Source organism: Pimephales promelas, chromosome 14, assembly GCF_988280905.1.
Source record: "Pimephales promelas chromosome 14, fPimPro1.hap1.1, whole genome shotgun sequence".
NCBI classification, from domain to species: domain Eukaryota; kingdom Metazoa; phylum Chordata; class Actinopteri; order Cypriniformes; family Leuciscidae; genus Pimephales; species Pimephales promelas.
The window spans coordinates 27,694,214-27,711,381 of record NC_142782.1 but is presented as its reverse complement, the minus strand read 5'-3'; the positions used below and the strand labels follow the sequence as shown (position 1 = coordinate 27,711,381).

At 37.0% G+C, this 17,168-nt stretch overlaps 1 protein-coding gene across 1 annotated transcript in view; it reads right to left on the bottom strand.

Moving 5' to 3' along the window:
* The window catches only part of agbl4 (AGBL carboxypeptidase 4), a 328,580-nt gene that overhangs the window by 26,501 nt on the left and 284,911 nt on the right, over positions 1 to 17,168 (bottom strand). Inside the window, exons 7-9 of the mRNA XM_089119770.1 lie at positions 16,570 to 16,659; positions 14,220 to 14,334; positions 10,976 to 11,087 (exon numbers count right to left, since the gene is read on the bottom strand). Coding sequence (XP_088975896.1) covers positions 10,976 to 11,087; positions 14,220 to 14,334; positions 16,570 to 16,659 — 317 coding nt within the window. The remainder of the gene's footprint in view (positions 1 to 10,975; positions 11,088 to 14,219; positions 14,335 to 16,569; positions 16,660 to 17,168) is intronic.

Below are 17,168 nucleotides of genomic sequence, written 5' to 3'. Positions count from 1 at the left end.
TGTGATTGGATGATTAGATAATTGCATTAATGAGAAATTGAACAGGTGTTCCTAATGATCCTTTAGGTGAGTGTATGTATACACACACACACACACACACACACACAGTACTGTACAGTAATGAATACATACAATACTGTGCAAAACTTTTAGACACGTTACTATTTTCTTTTCTTTATATTTAAGTTGCAGGCTTAATCCGAAATCGCCCCCCATACCCTCTAATAGGGCGTTATTTGAGAGGACAGCCATTTGTAGTGGTGTCCCAAACCATAGTGGATGATATTGAGTTATTTCACTTGAATTCAACGGATCAACGGCTGTCCGAATTCGCTCACTCGTTTTTGTGTATTAGTGGACTAACGTAGGGAAAAGTGATTGAGGTTTTGGGGGCGAATTTGGATTCAGCTGCATTCTTTTCAGTGTTTGTTATTGACCAAATACTTATTTTCCACCATAATTTACAAATAAGTTCTTTAAAAATCCTACAATGTGATTTCCTGAATTTTTTTTCTGATTTTCTCTCTCATAGTTTAAGTGTACCTATGATGAAAATTACAGACCTCTCTCATCATTCTAAGTAGGAGAACTTGCAAAATCAGTGGCTGACTAAATATATATATATATAAATATATATATTACAGAGATATGTACAGCATAATAGGAAATTACTCAAGAGTTCCTGTGGTATTAAAATATCATCTTTCAAGGTGAAAATTATATCTGTCCTGAACTGCCGACTTTCCTTAAGCAATATCAAGGACGTCCATGACAGAAAAGTACAGTTCCCATCTACAGCTCTCAATGTCAACAAACAGACAGCCAATCACACAGTCCTAATGTGCTGTCAATCAAAGGTGGACAATACTCCGCTAGTTTAACGCTGATTGATTGTTCAATTAGCATGCATCTCTGACCTCCAGATTTGTTCATTTGAATTTGTAATTAAGCAATTATGGCCAATTAAGAAATTAGGAATATGAAAATAGAGCATAATTTGAGTGTTGACGTGTTGAATATTCAAGTACATGTTAAAAAAAAAAAAGGAAGTTAATGCCCATCACACTTTTTCTAAAGCTGCATGTGAGGATAGAAGGCAAACGTCTATCTGCTTCTTTGAGTAGAAACGGAAGGTCAAGAGAATTTAGTCGGACGAGCACTTATCTAAGGAATAGTAATTAGTCTGGCCTGTTAAGGCCCATAAATGCTCTGCTTATCTATATGAATTAAGAAATGGTGCTGATTTAAGCAGGATTAGAAGCTGATGCATTTAACCACAAAGCACTTAGCATCAGCAATACCTACGAAGAGAGGACGCAACAGATTCTGCTCGCTCAGAAGTTTGTCCATCCTCCGCAGACGAGGGGAAAAGAAAGAGTCTGAGCGGTTTTTGATAATGCAAGACTTGAAATACAGTTGTGATGTGGAAAATATTCTGATTGAGGTCAAAACACACAATTACATGCAAAGCGAAAGCAAAAGAGAAAAGATGGAAGGCGTCTGTGCGCATGATCTTTGAAAAGACAGCTCATCAGACAGAGTTCAGATTATATCTTGCTTTTCAGATGTTTGCCAGGGTGGAAAATGGCAGCGTTCCATGTAGCGCAACAGCCTCCTTCCTTCATTTGGGATGGTACACAGCTCTTCAGCTAAATACAAAAGTGACTTAAAAGTTTAGCAGGGTAAAATAGCTAAAATAATAAATATTTTGCTATTTTTTCAATGTTGTGATGACATTCATATATACACTATTGTTCAAAAGTTTAGAGACGGTAAGATTTTTTAAAAAAGAGATTATAACAACAGTTATTTAGCAAGGATACTTTCAATTGATCAAAAGTGACAGTAAAGAATTTTACATCGTTACAAAAATAAATTCTGTCCTGTTGAACTTTATTGATTGCTAAAATTGTGATTTTTCCAACCAGAGGGATCATCATTTTGACTAAACAGCCTTTAATACCAGATTGATTTAGCATGAAAAGGAAATACTGATAATATTAAATACTAAAATTAAATATTAGGAAGTGACTGTGGAACTAGAAACGTCAATAGTCAAATTAAAAGCTTAATAAAATCATCACAATCATCATTTCAGTCCAAACCAACCATCTCCAACCAAACACCAGAAGCTCATCTGACTTGTCCCTTAAAAACATGAGAGAGACAGGGCAAGAAAGAGAGAGAGGAAAGAGACAAGTCCAGATATTTCAGAGATTCACTGAATGCGAGATGATGGAAGGACGGAGGACAGGAAGTGATGATGGACGTAAATTGCCCGTAAATCTCAGCGCTCGCTTAGAAAGGTGCGTCTGACACCAGAGGACGTCTCAACTCTTTCTTTATCTGTCTTTCTTTCTCTCTCGGTTTCTCGCAAGACTGCTTTCTGCCACTATCAGAACCGCACACAACGGCTCATACACACAAGAGAGAGAGAGAGAGAGAGAGAGAGAGAGAGAGAGGAAAAGGAGCAGCAACTACACAGGGAAGGGGGGGTTTCAAGGTGCAATATTCATCTGGCCAGCCTGACAGGATCTAATACATTTGTTTCAGACGGAAAATTAATTTTCTAATATTAAAAAGGTCAGAAATGAACCATGGCAATACCGGCCCTTTTGTCATCTTTAACAAATTATCCAAAATGCTGTTGTCAGATTGGTGGGGATATCTGGGCCATGATGAATGATCGAGGTAATCAGCCAATCAAAAAGAATCCCTCTCTCTCCATGATAAATGAGCTGGAAAAGCAGCGTTTTACGTGAGAGATGGGTCCATTTGTTTCCTTATTCTTTCCCCTTCTCTTTCTCTTTCATTTTTCCTAAACAAATACTTGGTGCTCATGGACAGATTATATACACTTGCATCACTAACTTTGAATCATTTTCTCACCTGACCGGTGCTCACTGGAGAGTGTAATTTGGCGAATTGTTTCGGTTTTTTTAAACCCACTCAGGTAACTTTACAGCTGAGATGGATTGAACACAAATTCGGATCAATGAGGTGTTCAAAAAAATATGGCCTAAATATGGCCTTGTTTCTGACACAAAAAACAAACAACAACAACAAATAAACCTGACGGTTTTTCATTACCTCTGAAAAAAAGGTTATGAAAACACTTAGCATTAATAATAAACTGATTAATTAGGACAAAAGTAGCATTAGTAGCAATACAGTCGTTGTCAATTTCCTGTAGAAATGCAATAAACTTCATATTAGTGGCTGGTTTTATTTGAGCAGTGCAATAAAATTGTCTAAAAGAGATTTTCTACCAGCACAGGTTAAAACATATTTGGCTCAGTATGTGTAAACCTATTGTATGCTAACTAAAAGATGTGTGCAATTAAATGGTGAGTGTTGCAGATTAGCATGCATTAGCTTAGCATGGTCTGTGTTAGCATACTGGGATCAGGGAGCTTGTGTGTTGGCTTGGCGTTGAACTCTGCCTGCTGTTAAACAGCCTAATTATCAGTGCTACAGTGTGTGTGTGTGTGTGTGTGTGTGTATGATAGTATTTCTTTTTTAACCTTTAAAGTGCCCCATTATGTTTTTTCGAATATTCCCTTTCATGCAGTGAGTGATATAGTTGTTTGCAGTGTTGGGTGTAACTAATTACTAAGTAATTAGTTACTGTAATTTAATTACTTTTCCCTTGAAAATGTGAAGTAAGGGATTACTCTTCATTTATCAGTAATTTAATTACAGTTACTTCTGATGTAATTGAGGTAAATACTGTGTCCAATCTCACAGCGATTCGTATGCATTTTATGAGGTGTCTAAATATTACGACCGCACTCGTACAAATTCGTATGAATTATTGTAAATTATGTATGAAAAAAGTGTGAAATATCATAAGATCAGACATAAAACAATAGTGGGTTTAACATCAAAATGCAATTTTATAGTATTTATTTGAAAGAATTAAAACAGATTCATGTCTATCCTTGTATTATTCAGCTGGTTGAGATTGATATGGGATTTTGAAAGTAATTAGTAATTAAAAGTAATGAAATACTTTTTAGAGAGAGTAATTAGTACAGTAATCTAATTACACTGTTGAAGAGGTAATTAGTAACTAGTTATTTATTACTTTTTTAGAGTAACTTACCCAACACTGGTTGTTTGTGAATTTAAACTTTCAGCAAAGTTGTAAAGTCGAAAATGCACAATAAATAAAGTTATGGTCTCCTAAAGGAAAGAATCGTCTCTGAACCGCCATGAGGAGTCGATTGTATTTTCGATATCCCATTGCGTGATGGTTCTGTGTCACTAGAAAATGAATTTGCATAATGGATGTTGTATGTTGACGACTTTTACTGACGACTGCTTCTTAAATTTCAATGTGGCATTCGCAAAACGCTTGCTCTTGAAAGATGGGTCAGTACCCAGTTTATTTGGACCAGCTTGCTCCTCAGAATTATAACCTTTGTCTATGAATAATTATTGATGTATATATTTTCTACTCACGGCCGCATTAAGAGCTGACTGGACCCTGGGGCTATGAGTTACTGCAGATTTGTTATGACCCAATCGTTAGCCTATTTTTTTTTACAAAAACTGCTTCTATGGGGCCATAACAATACAAGGTAATGGAGCCTTTTATACATTGTCGTGTTTCTTTAGAAATAAATAATGGACAAGTCTTTGGATGCCTCAGATGTAAAGTTATTCGCTGTCAAAGTGACGCCAAAATAAATGGGAGTCAATGGACTGCTAACGGCATGTGAAGTTCTGCTAAAATGGCGGCTAACGTGAGGCTTCAACTTCCGGCTGATGGATTACCCCCTTGGGCTTTAGCCCCGCCTAGCCCTATTGTTAATGTGGCCGTGTTTCTACTGGGTGTTCAGAATTCGTAGTTTTGTGTTTTTTTATTGTGTAGTTCTCCTGCTAACTCACATAACTGTCTTACTGAAATACATCTGCTAATCTGCTGTGGGCCACTATTACCAAAAACTACTGTGTAATGCAGATTGTCTGTCTTCTTACTACTTTGAGTAAAGATAAAGGATGGAGCCAGATTCGTTTGACAGACGTTACATCAGTCATTTAAGTTAGTGCTCGGCTAACGTATGCGTCGTTATTGATACAGTTCCCACATGTGCACCACAATAAATTAGGAATATACACATCGGTTTGTTGATGGACATACTGCTGATGGTGAGAAATTACAGTTGCAACATCTCACAATGTACCTCAAAATGAGTAGTGTATCAAGTCGTCCTTGCGGTTCGGACTGACAAAATATAAAACAATAGTGGATTTAACACCACGATTTGACGTCTAAAATTAAAAACTATATACTACCCCTTGAAATACTTTGGTCAGTTCAAGAATAATTTATGCAATTTTATATTATTTACTTTATATAATTAAATGGATCATGACACAGATTTTTTTGAATGATCCTTTTTTAAGGGGTGGCTCCTTTAAGGCTTGTCATTAAAAGACCAGTTGTGATTGGCTAACGTCATTAAATAGGAAACAGTACTCTATTGCAAGAGTGGCTCCTGTGAGATCCAGTACTACTGACTGCTTCATCTGTCAACAAATGTTTCTTTGCAAACTCTCCATAGCACTGTGCCCTCTCATTTACAAAACAATATTTGGTCAAATTCTCTGAACAAACACATAATACTCAGAAGAGATCCAGGACAGCATTAGAAATGAACCATACATTTGTTACTGATGCTGTTAACCTTCTAAAATCTGCACAGAGATGCAAACAAGCTGTTTAAACAGGACGCGTCAAAGTGGACATTCCTTTACGCTTCTATTTACTCTTCTATTTGTCCACCTGTCAAGACTCAAGCACATGGAGTAAAGTGAACAGCGTATCTGTATACTGCAGTGTCGACAGCGTCAGTGATTATAATGGGTTCTATTGGCTTTTGACGTGATCCTCAAATCCGGTGTAGGCAAGTGTCAGCCGTTAAGTGTCTGAATGCCAGTGGTGTGATGATGTATAACTATTCGACGATGTCTTGCTCTGGAGGCAGCCATATGTGACATCACATGTCCCCCAATATCCAAGACGAGCTGTTTTTTTGTGCTTGAATAAATGCTTTGTTTTTAATGAGGTCTCTTTGAGCGATTAAACTTGCAGGATGTTTTAATAGTCAAAGACCTCTTGAATGTCAAAGATCAATAGAAAATTCTCATGTCATGACCCTTTTAAAAGAGCAGTTATTTTAGAGACAGTAATTAGTACAGTAATCTAAATACTCCATTGAACATAATTAGTATAGCTATAGTAACTTATAAAGAGTAACTTACCCAACACAAAAACATGAAAGTTATGACTCTGAGTTAAAAAAAAAAAGTAAATGGGGAACCAAAGTGTACCATATTGGTGGAATGTGCCGATGGGCATTACCCCCGTCACTAGGGTGGCACAGAGATTGGCATCCCATAGCTTTGATCTGTGCTGTGTCTAATGTGATTAACCATAGAGAATGCAGCCAATGCCAGTCTGGCTTGAGATCTCGCATGGCATGAATATTTGTATGAGTCTGTGTTTGCGTTTGTGTATGTGTGAGTGTGCTTATTTGCATTTGTATGTTTTTGTCAGTATAGCTGTGAGATGCTCAGTGTGGTGTTGGGGAGAGGAGCATTTCCCCATCCTGATCTCTCCTCCCCTGTTGTGCAAACTGGGAAACATTTATCAGTCAAAAACTTTCCACACCATATTGTGAAGAACTACAACAACAACAACAACAACAACAACAACAACAGCAAAAATATTCCAAAACTACATCCCAATCCAAACTGCCACACAGCTCATAAAAGCAGGGACATCTCACAACAGCATAGTATTTCTCTTGATTGCCCAAGATTACCACTTAATGGGGTGCATCTATAAAATCAAGCCTAAAATGGACACAAAACCATTCAAAACTCATCTTAAATAAAAATGAGCAGAGGACAAGTAAGAACTATTATTAACAGGTCAGGTTCATAACCAAGTAAAGATCATGGTCACCTACTAGTAATGGCTCAAGTATAACCAAATCCTTCAGAAGGAACTACTAATTATTTGGCAGAGTATTCTAAAGTGAAAAGCTTAAAACTCTAGTAATGACTGGAGACACAAAGCTTTTGAGGTTTTGTATGTTTTTGGATAGTCAAAAGGGTTACTAAATCTTTCTAAAGGACTTACTGGCCATTTGGATCAGTATTTTAAAGTGAAGAGCATGACAACCCACTACTATTGACTCAACTGTAACATCCTTCTAAGAAGTGAAGATCATTGTAATCCACAAGTCACGTCTCACCAAATCCATCAGAAGTTACTGTCCAAAACCTTCAAAAGTCAAAGCTTACAATGACTTCTGTTCAAGCTGTTCACTTTCGAATACTGATAAAATTATTAGTAATTCCTTTAGAAGGATGTAGTAAACACTTGAGTCAATAATAGTGGGTTGCCATAATTTTCACTTTAGAATTAATCATACATTATTCACATTAATTATGAACCTGTATCGTTCTTAAACGATTAGTTCACTTCAGAATGAAAAAATAAAAATCACCTCCACATCATCTTTCTTTCTTCAGTCGAAAAGAAATTAAGGTCTTTGAGGAAAACATTCCAGGATTTTTCCTCAAAAACCTTCATTTCTTTTTGATTGAAGAAAGAAAGAAAGACATGAACATCTTGGATGACGGATGGGGGTGAGTAAGTTATCAGTAATTTTTAATTCTGAAGTGAACTAATTATTAATAATTTAATAGCCCTCTGGGAGGTATGAAAAAATATTAGTTATTGATTAGATAATAGTTGAACTACCTCATTCAACTGAGCGTTATTCCTTAATAATTAATAAATCAGAGTTTCTTCTTAGTTAATAGCAGTTACTATGTTAATACCACATTACTCATGTGTTCCTGTGAAGTTATACATAAATGACGGAACAGTATTCTTTTCCCTATTTTCTTTTAGAGCTGCTGTACAGCCGAAATTAACTGTGTGCATCCTTGAATTATTTCCCTGTTATCACTGTTTACGCTATATACTGATCGTAAATCAAGGGAATTTGACTTGACCGACATTACTTAGACACGCTAATGCTATATTTTGTTTTAGATGATCTTAAAAGAAAGGGCCAATATATGGCTGTTAGATCACATCATACAAGATACTTGCAAATTAATATAAGGGCTGGTGTTGTGTAGTGATTATCTGAAATGGAAACCAAAAGTTTGTAGATTTCAGCTCAGTTTTTCAGTGGTGCTGCATCTACACTTTCACAGCTAAATCTACAGCACCATAGCAAAAGAAATCATATTTTCCTTGAGTTTGCAGTCCAAATTAAATGTGATAAGATAACAAGAACATGTGGCATTCAATAAAGACAAGAAAGGCAGGCCAAAAGCATTACTTTAGCACAAAATAACATAACATCAGTGCTTGTGACGTCACAGGATTTGTGAAACACTGCCTTGAGCAACTAAACTCCAGGTGGATTGTTTCTGTAATAAGTGCACTGGAAGTCGCTTTGGATAAAAGCATCAGCTTAATGACTAATTACATACAAGGGAAATAACATTTTCCTGTATATGTTCCCTTGGTGACCCCTCTAAGTGATAGGTGAACTTCTGCTTAATGTGCTTAAACTGGCACCTACTCAAACTTATTGTGAGCTTGCTATTAAAAACAACTACATACAAAAAAAGAGAAAGGGACTATGATTTCCCAAACCCCACTAAATCTCTTTAAAAGGACAGAAGGGAATGAAACGAGGACCAAAGTGTGGGATCCGGAGAGAGCTATGAAATGTTTACCTCTCCCCAGAGTTCCTCTCTCCTTCTCATAAAACCAGCATCTTACACATCTGTCTAAACCGGACACATATTTTATTCTCTTTTCTTTTCCTTCCCATCAGGGTTGGATTTGAACTGGAATCGGAATGAAAAGAAGCAGAATTTTACTAAACTGTAATTCAGGGAAATTTAACAGGCAATTCAATGTGCATATAACACGCAAACACACACCTACCTTTGGGTCAGTGAGATGTTTTTGAAAGAATTTAGCGAAAGAAATTAATACTTTTATTCAGCAAGGTTGGATTAAATTAATCAAAAGACATTTATATGTTACAAAAGGTTCTATTGCGCATAAACGCTGTTGTTTTGAAAGAAAATGCATCACAGGTCTACAAAAATATTAAGCAGCACAACACAAATATAATAAGAAATGTTTCTTGAGCAGGAGCTTATTCAAATTATTTCTGAAGGATCATGCGACACTGAAGACGAATAGAGTAACGTATATAAAGTATACTAAGTTATAATAAGTTATTTTAATCTGTAATAATATTACTGTATTTTTTGATCAAACAAATGAGTAAAATTGGTGAGTAAAATTTGACTTTTTGTTGAATGTATTGACAGACTTCAATCCATTTTCAGACAGATTTCCCCAAACACTTTCCATGTCTGCCATTGGTCGATTAAACCAATGTTGTTGTGTCAAGCTGGTCTGTGTGCTCTGACAAACTGAATGATTAAGTAAAAGTTACAAGGCTGCTTGTTTGGATCCTTTTAGGACCCGTGGAAAGTCCAAGTCTATGTTACTATGCAATGTTCCTCACATCTAACTTCACAACGTAATGAAGCATATGTGTGTGTGGTTGTCGGGATGTGAGGGACATGAGCAGATCACTCTGCCGTGAAGCAACACATTGATCAGTGTGTCAGGCCTGGGGGAAAGGTTAAGCCGCGTGGCGCTGCCCTCCGCTCCGGAGTGTGCCTGCCGGTCTTATCAGGATGTGAAAGAGCAGGAAAGGGCAGGCGATTCCCAGGACAGCATCTGACCTTCACTAATCCAACAACCTCACTCTTCTGCTATAATGAACATAAAGGAAGTTGAGGCGGCGCTTTCTCAAACAAAAGACAAGACGAGCTAGAGTGTGTGTGGGAGACACACCTGGGCAGAGGGAGAGCAAACACTCACACAGACACACTCATTGAGAAAAATGCTGAGTTGTAGCTGCTTTGAGACGTACATTGGTTCCCATATGCTAAGCAAGGTTGTTATACATATACATAACCTTTCAAAGACAAAGTCTAAATGTGTGCCTTTTTGCATAAATCTCAATGTTAAAATACTTTCTACTAACCTACTTTGACATATAGTGAGAACTATAAGTGAGCCATGTGAAGGTTGTTTCCCCCCAGCCTATAAAACATAGCAATTTTTCGGTGCTATGAAATATTAATTTGTCAGTTTTGGGGCAGGATCTATCAATCAACCAATCATGGCAGATGAAATTTCAGTTTGAAAACATGATTGTTTTTTAAGAGTATTTTTTTTTTTAAGTTGCCCGCCACCACCAGCATTTTTGATATTTTTCACAAAACTTTCATGGCCCCCATAACATTTTATATGAATATCTGAACATGCAATATATCAAAAGAAAGAACATAGCATAGAACATTTAGGCAAACAAACAAACACCATTATTCTAGCGTTATTTTTAACAACACCATAAAAAAAGTAATTTTTTTATCAAAAAGCTGAAAAACAAAAAACAAAACGCATTTCTGTCAGCCTGCAGTTAGGATTGGCGGTATGGTTCTGTTCTGGGCTAGAACTCCCTGAGCATCCATGCAGCCAAGCAAACAGAGTAAACAGAACAGAACCAAAATGAATGTATTCCATATCTCATTAATTCAAGATTTTAAAGTATAACATAATTCAAGAATTTATTCTGATTGAAGGGGAATCAGAGTGCCATACTGACTGCATGAGAGGAGGAGTTAGAGATGGAGGAGGGTAATTAGCTCCTGAGAAACACAATAGCTGTTGATAATAGTGAAGGAGCTTATATATAATTACAAAAATGTAATCATAAAAAAGAAAAACACCATTTTCAAGACAGCATAATATCACTATAAGTCATCAATTTCCTCTATTGTCCTCGTGTTGATAGACTGTAGGTTGCATTTGGGTTTTTGTTGCTTTAGTATATTGGATACTCACTGGGTCCTGGTTCATTTGGACAATAAGTTGTTTGACGGCATGTAGAGTGGGGTGGGCCCAAGGGGAAGGGTCCTGCCAATGACGGTTCAGATCAAAACCCATTAGAGAACACCTAAAATAGAAACAAACAAATCAAAAGTTTAACTAAATGAAAAAAAAAGACAAAACACCAACACACTTTGTAAGACTTGAGAGCAAAATACCGTGCAAAGCGACAATATCACAGCGAATATCCTTTGATGTTGAATGTACAGCCATGGAGCAATTTGATTCAATGTGGGTGGGGCTATCCAGTGCAGTGAAACAGAAATAAAAACTAATCAAGTGAAACTTCAAGTTTTCATGTTATTTACTTGAAGTGGTAAAAAGTTATTGAGTTTCAACATCATCACAGAAACAGAAACGTCAGAACTGCAGAAAATCACACACACAGTACAAGTCCACTCGTGCGGAGTGAGCAGAGCACAGAGAGTGTTTTCAATTCATTCTCTATGGGAGATGAGCAGCAGGATCACACAGGGGATTGTGGGATTGACAGTGGAGAGGAGTAATCATCAAAAAGTTGTTAAGTAATCAACTTTATGCAAATAAGAGGTGAAAAACACCAAATTGCTGTGAAGGCTAAGGTAAAGGCTGTGACGCCGGTCATAAACATGCCAACTTGATCACTTGAATTACATATTACTCACTTCATTTCAGATTTCAAATGCTGTTTACACATTTTCATTGTGGCTAGATCATGATTGGGTTAAAAGAAGTGTTTTAAAGGGATAGTCATTATAGTGTCATCTCTACTTTCTTCTGTAAAACAAAGGATTCACAACAGATTTGTTCATGAAATGAAAGTTAAAGGAGTAGTTTACTTTAAAAAAAACTTTTGCTGATAATTTACTCACCCCCATGTCATCCAAGATGTCCATGTCTTTCTTTCTTCAGTCGAAAAGAAATTAAGGTTTTTGATAAAAACATTCCTGGACTTCAATGGGAACCAAACGGTTCAAGGTCCAAAAGACAGTTTTCAGTGCACGCGTTCGTGACTCTCCTGTTCGATCTCGTATAATCTTTTCCAGAGTCAACTCGTTTATTTCGTTCGTTGAATGAACCAAATGACACGAAAAAAGATTTGTTCATTTTGATGAACGAGTTCAAACAGGAGAGTCACGAACGCGCATCACAGAACAGACCAAGGCGAGCATTGAGGTTTTTTTTTTTTTTTTTTTTTTTTTAATGAGCGATCGTTTCGCTTGATAAGACTCTTATTCATCGTCTGGAATCATTTAAAGCCCTTTGAACAGTTTGCAGTTTGCACTGAAACTGTCTTTTGGACCTTGAACCATTTGGTTCCCATTGAAGTCCATTATATGGAGAAAAATCCTAGAATGTTTTCACCAAAAACCTCAATTTCTTTTCGACTGAAGAAAGAATGACATGAATATCTTGGATGACATGGGGGTGAGTAAATTATCAGCAAAAGTTTTTTTAAAAGTGAACTACTCCTTTAATGCTCTCTAAAACAACACTGGAAAAAAAAAACATGACACTGACTTTAATCTGTTTAAAATATCTTTTGTGTGCGGCAGAAGAAAGTTAAGCATAGCTTAAATAAATGTTGACAATTTTTTCTTTGGGTGAACTATTTCATATGTCACTATACTTTGAGAATTCAAAATTAAAAAAATTATTAAACTATAAACACTTTAATGCCTGTATTAAAGCAATCATGGTCCATAATAAAGACCTTAACACTGCTCTAAATTTACAGACATAAAGCACAGTTCTCTGGTGTTTTGGGCAACATTGAGTGTTTTTTTCTTCCACACCATTGGACACATGTCATCTCAAGCCATCTTTCCAACAGGTCCCTGATTGTTATTTTCCTTTCCCTGAGGCAGTGGACTGATGTGGGGGCCGGACAGATGCCTGAGTCCCTGCTGCTGTCCAGCTGAGACTCTGTGACTGTGACTTTGAGCTGAACCTGTAGTCAATGCTGCTGCTCTCAGAACAACACTAATCCCCAGTCAGCAAGGATTGATCCCACATCCCCTCCTGCATCTGCTTGAGCCTCTCTCTCACTCAACTGAAAAACTACTGATTCAGCACAGAGAGAGAGAGAGAGAGAGAGAGAGAGAGGGAAAGAGAGAAAGAGAGAAATAGATCTGATCTCTAATTATGGATCTCAATGGCTCTCTGTGAGGCAGCATCGGTTAAAGTTGCTGCTGAGAGCATCCCTTAAAGGGTCAGTGGTGGCATATGTCGTATGTCAGCCCTGTCACCACCATTGAACCATTGATCCACCTCTGCAGTTCACAAAGCCGGCACAAGGTGGCAGCCACTGATGCAGTTTCTGCAGGCCTATTGTGAAACCGTAGCGGGCCACAGCTGTATTCAGAATGATCGCAACCAGTATATAAAAGCCAATAATGGCATTAGAAGTGAAGACAACACCTGCCGTGCAGCAGTGACAACAACAACTGCAGCCCTAGTGTAGAATGGCCACACTTGTGTTCCAATTCACATCTGCAGATGTTTACTAAAATAAAAATAAAAATCTTATAAAATACTGTGGCAGATCAGGGGCTTTGAGTATGATGACATAATATAGTAATGTAAAAAAAGTAAGGACAAAAGGAAAACCTGAACTGGCAATCATTTTTATATTATATTATATTATATCATATTATATTATTTTAATAGATATTATAAATATCTTAATATAGCAATAGCACATACTATTGTACTTTAAAATGAAGAAATCATAATACATTATATTATAATACAATATATAATAAAAGTATTAACAGACTTGCTAATTATTCTTGTTAGTATTATTAATAACAATAATTATTTTTTATCATTATTATTACTTTATTTTACAGAACAACAGTAAAATTACAATACTTACATGTTTGTCCTGATCTCTTTGGTTTAAAACGTTAAAACGTTGAGCTTTTATTTTTTGGGGAAAACTCAGTGAGACCTTAACGCTCCTCTTTGTTGCATTCCCAAATGCCAATTATAATCTCCAACACACAGCACTTGAAGAGTAACATTTACTGCGAATCGAAGCTGAAAATGAACACAGTGCTGCACTTTTACTCTGAAACATGCAGCGCGTCTATATTAAATATCTACATTATATTTAAATTACTAGTATAAACCATAAGATTTGTGATATTGGAAACTATACGACTCTTGTCACATAATATCTCACACATTATGGGTGCATTCGTTCGTTTCAGCTGACCTGTAGTTTCCCAGGTACACGCCATCAGGGTTGAGCATGGGGACGATCTTAAAGATCACATGATCTCGCAAGACCTGAGCGGTGGGATGGTGGCTGACCAGAAAGTCAATGAAACCTGCAGTAAAGACACACAAATACACGCAATTAAGCCTTGCTCTTGACATGCAAAAGTTCATCCCAGTGCAAATTGAGTTATACAAAAACAAAATAGAGCATAAAAGGCATAAAAATCAGATGCTGATATCAGAGGCTTACATCTCCAGTCAATACAAATGGAATGAAACAGTCAACAAAGAATGAAAGACAGATTTATACAGCAAAGATCATACTAATTAGAGCAACAAAAATGAAAAAGAGAGACAGACAGAGGACAGACGGAGAGAAAGGTATGTCGATAGTGGCGGTCACTTGTCCTTCCATTTGCCCTGTATTGAGAGCGAATAATTGACAGGTAAACAAGAAGCATATAAAGAGAGAGCAGGAGTTTGCATGTGAGAGAGGGCAGACCCCATCTCATTCCCTCCTCTTCTTCAACCCCTCACCCACTCTGTCCTGCTCATTAGTGCTAATGGAGGCATAACAAGCTCTCTAATTGAGTCAATGTGGCACAGAGGCAGGCCACACTGCTATGCTATCTAATTGCTTGAAGTTCCTATATTTATTCATGCATACCCGCATGTGTGTGCTATTAAGGTGGCAGGGCAGGTGACTTTGAAGCGTCGTATTGACCAAACTTCAGTTAAGCATAAAAGCCCTCTTCAGAATTACAACAAGTCCGAACTCAGTAATTAATTAGCAGCATGAAGATTTGGGCTTAGACGAGACAGAACCATTACTAACTACATCAGCAGACAGTGCAAAATGATTTGGATGCACACAGAGGTGGTGGAATGATTGTGTTGTTTTTAGTGGCTGAATATAATGCAGGTCGACAGATGGCTCAAGTCATGCAGATATATACAAATATGCAACGTATTAATATTGGTAAGTTAACAAAAAAATGAATAAATTACATTTAACATTTTTAAAAGAAAATTTGAGGAAAATGTCATCATGATGTTGCGAGCACTTACCAGGGTGTTATGCGGTTGCCAATTGCCAATAAGTAGTTTCTTATGGCAATATTGCTTTCATATTTCAGAAATTACAAAAGTGAAAGCTGACACTATTGTTAACTGAGCAATGGCTATTTCAAAATGGCCAATATCAACCACTAACACACATACTCCTGAAAAAAAAACTTATTATGGTTTTCACAAAAATATTAAACAGCACAACTGTTGATAATAATAAGAAATGTTTCTTGAGCACCAAATCAGCATATTAGAGTGATTTTTGAAGGATCATGTGACACTGGATTAATGTGAAGACTGGAGTAATGATGCTGACAATTTAGCTTTGCCACCACAGGAATAAATTACATTTTTTTAATATATTATAGTTGAAAACTATTTAAATTGTATAATTATTTTTACAATATTACTGTGTTTTTTTATTTCCTTATTTTAGTCAAATAAATGTAGTAAAAGTGAAAGTGAGCATGAGAAACTAAAATCTTCCCATCCCCAAACATTTGCATGCCAATATAAACAGTATATAGAGTATATATATATATATATATATATGTATATACAGTATATATAGATACATATATATACAGTATATATACTGTATATATATATATATATACTGTATATATATATATATATATATATATATATATATATATATATATATATATAAAATGGGATTTGCTGTCCAATGCATATTTTTTTACAGGAGACACCCTGTTAAAGACGTCAATTCTAGGGCAACAAAGATATGCGATAATGATTTGACATTAAGCTATGGATCCCTCTAACATAATTTACCAGTGAAAAGAATGGATCGTCTCGTCATTTGTCAAGGACGCTTTCAGGAAAGACACGTCTCTGTATTGTAACGCAAAGTGAAAGCAGACTTTTTCTATAGAATTGATGTTATTGATGATATTGACTTTGAAATCTGGGCATTTTGTCAGACTGTTGTGTCAGCAAGTGTGGTGCTCCATGACAGGTAAGGTCTTTGCATCGGCGGCTTTAAACAGATTTAGGAGTGATGCAGAGAAGATGAGCTGACACTTCCTCTAATCTGCCGTACACTCCCTGACCTCCTGTGTTTCCGCTCGTCGGTTGACCTTCACTCGCAGCGGAGCCCAACGGTTTGGAGAACTTAAAGTACAAAAGGAAAAGTGTTGAAGCCCAGCGAGGCCAAACGTCTGCTGGTCAGTGTTTTGTATCTCAGCAGATTACAGGATCTCAGGACATCATCGGGCTGTGTATGTGCGTGTCGAGACGAGACAAGGTCTTACCCTGACAGATGAAGGAAGCAGGTGATTCTCCAGGGTGAACGCGGGCTGTGAGAAACACCACCCGCTTTTCTCGCTCTTGATTCAGATGGGCTGAAACACACACACACACACACACGTACGCAGAAAGGTTAGTCTCAGCAGGTAGAGGTCTTGGCAGGACAGTGTATGTGTGGTCAGGAGCCATATGTCTGGGCCCTGGAGTTTCAGACCTCAGACATGCAGCAGGAAACCCACTATGACAGGACAGGACTGATAGGAAATGTCAGAGCTAATGAAGACTCCACAGGAGGACAAAACACAATGAGCGACTGATCGCAAGAGCAGGAAAAAAACATCTTGTGCTCGATGAATTAACCAGGGACCCTTAAGCACCTACATCTTTTCAATTAAGACTCTAACTACAACAATTTAGCATTAAAATGAGTAAATAAAGTTAATTAAAGTGTCCACCCTCAAGTCTATATTGTTCTAGACCTCTTTCAATGTACGTAGAGCTTCCTTTTTTTTCACCAGGCAAACAGTTTAAGTCAGAAATGAACAGCACACACATTATACTGCAGGTTGACTTTTGCACTAAAGTTGCTTAAATCTCTAACTGT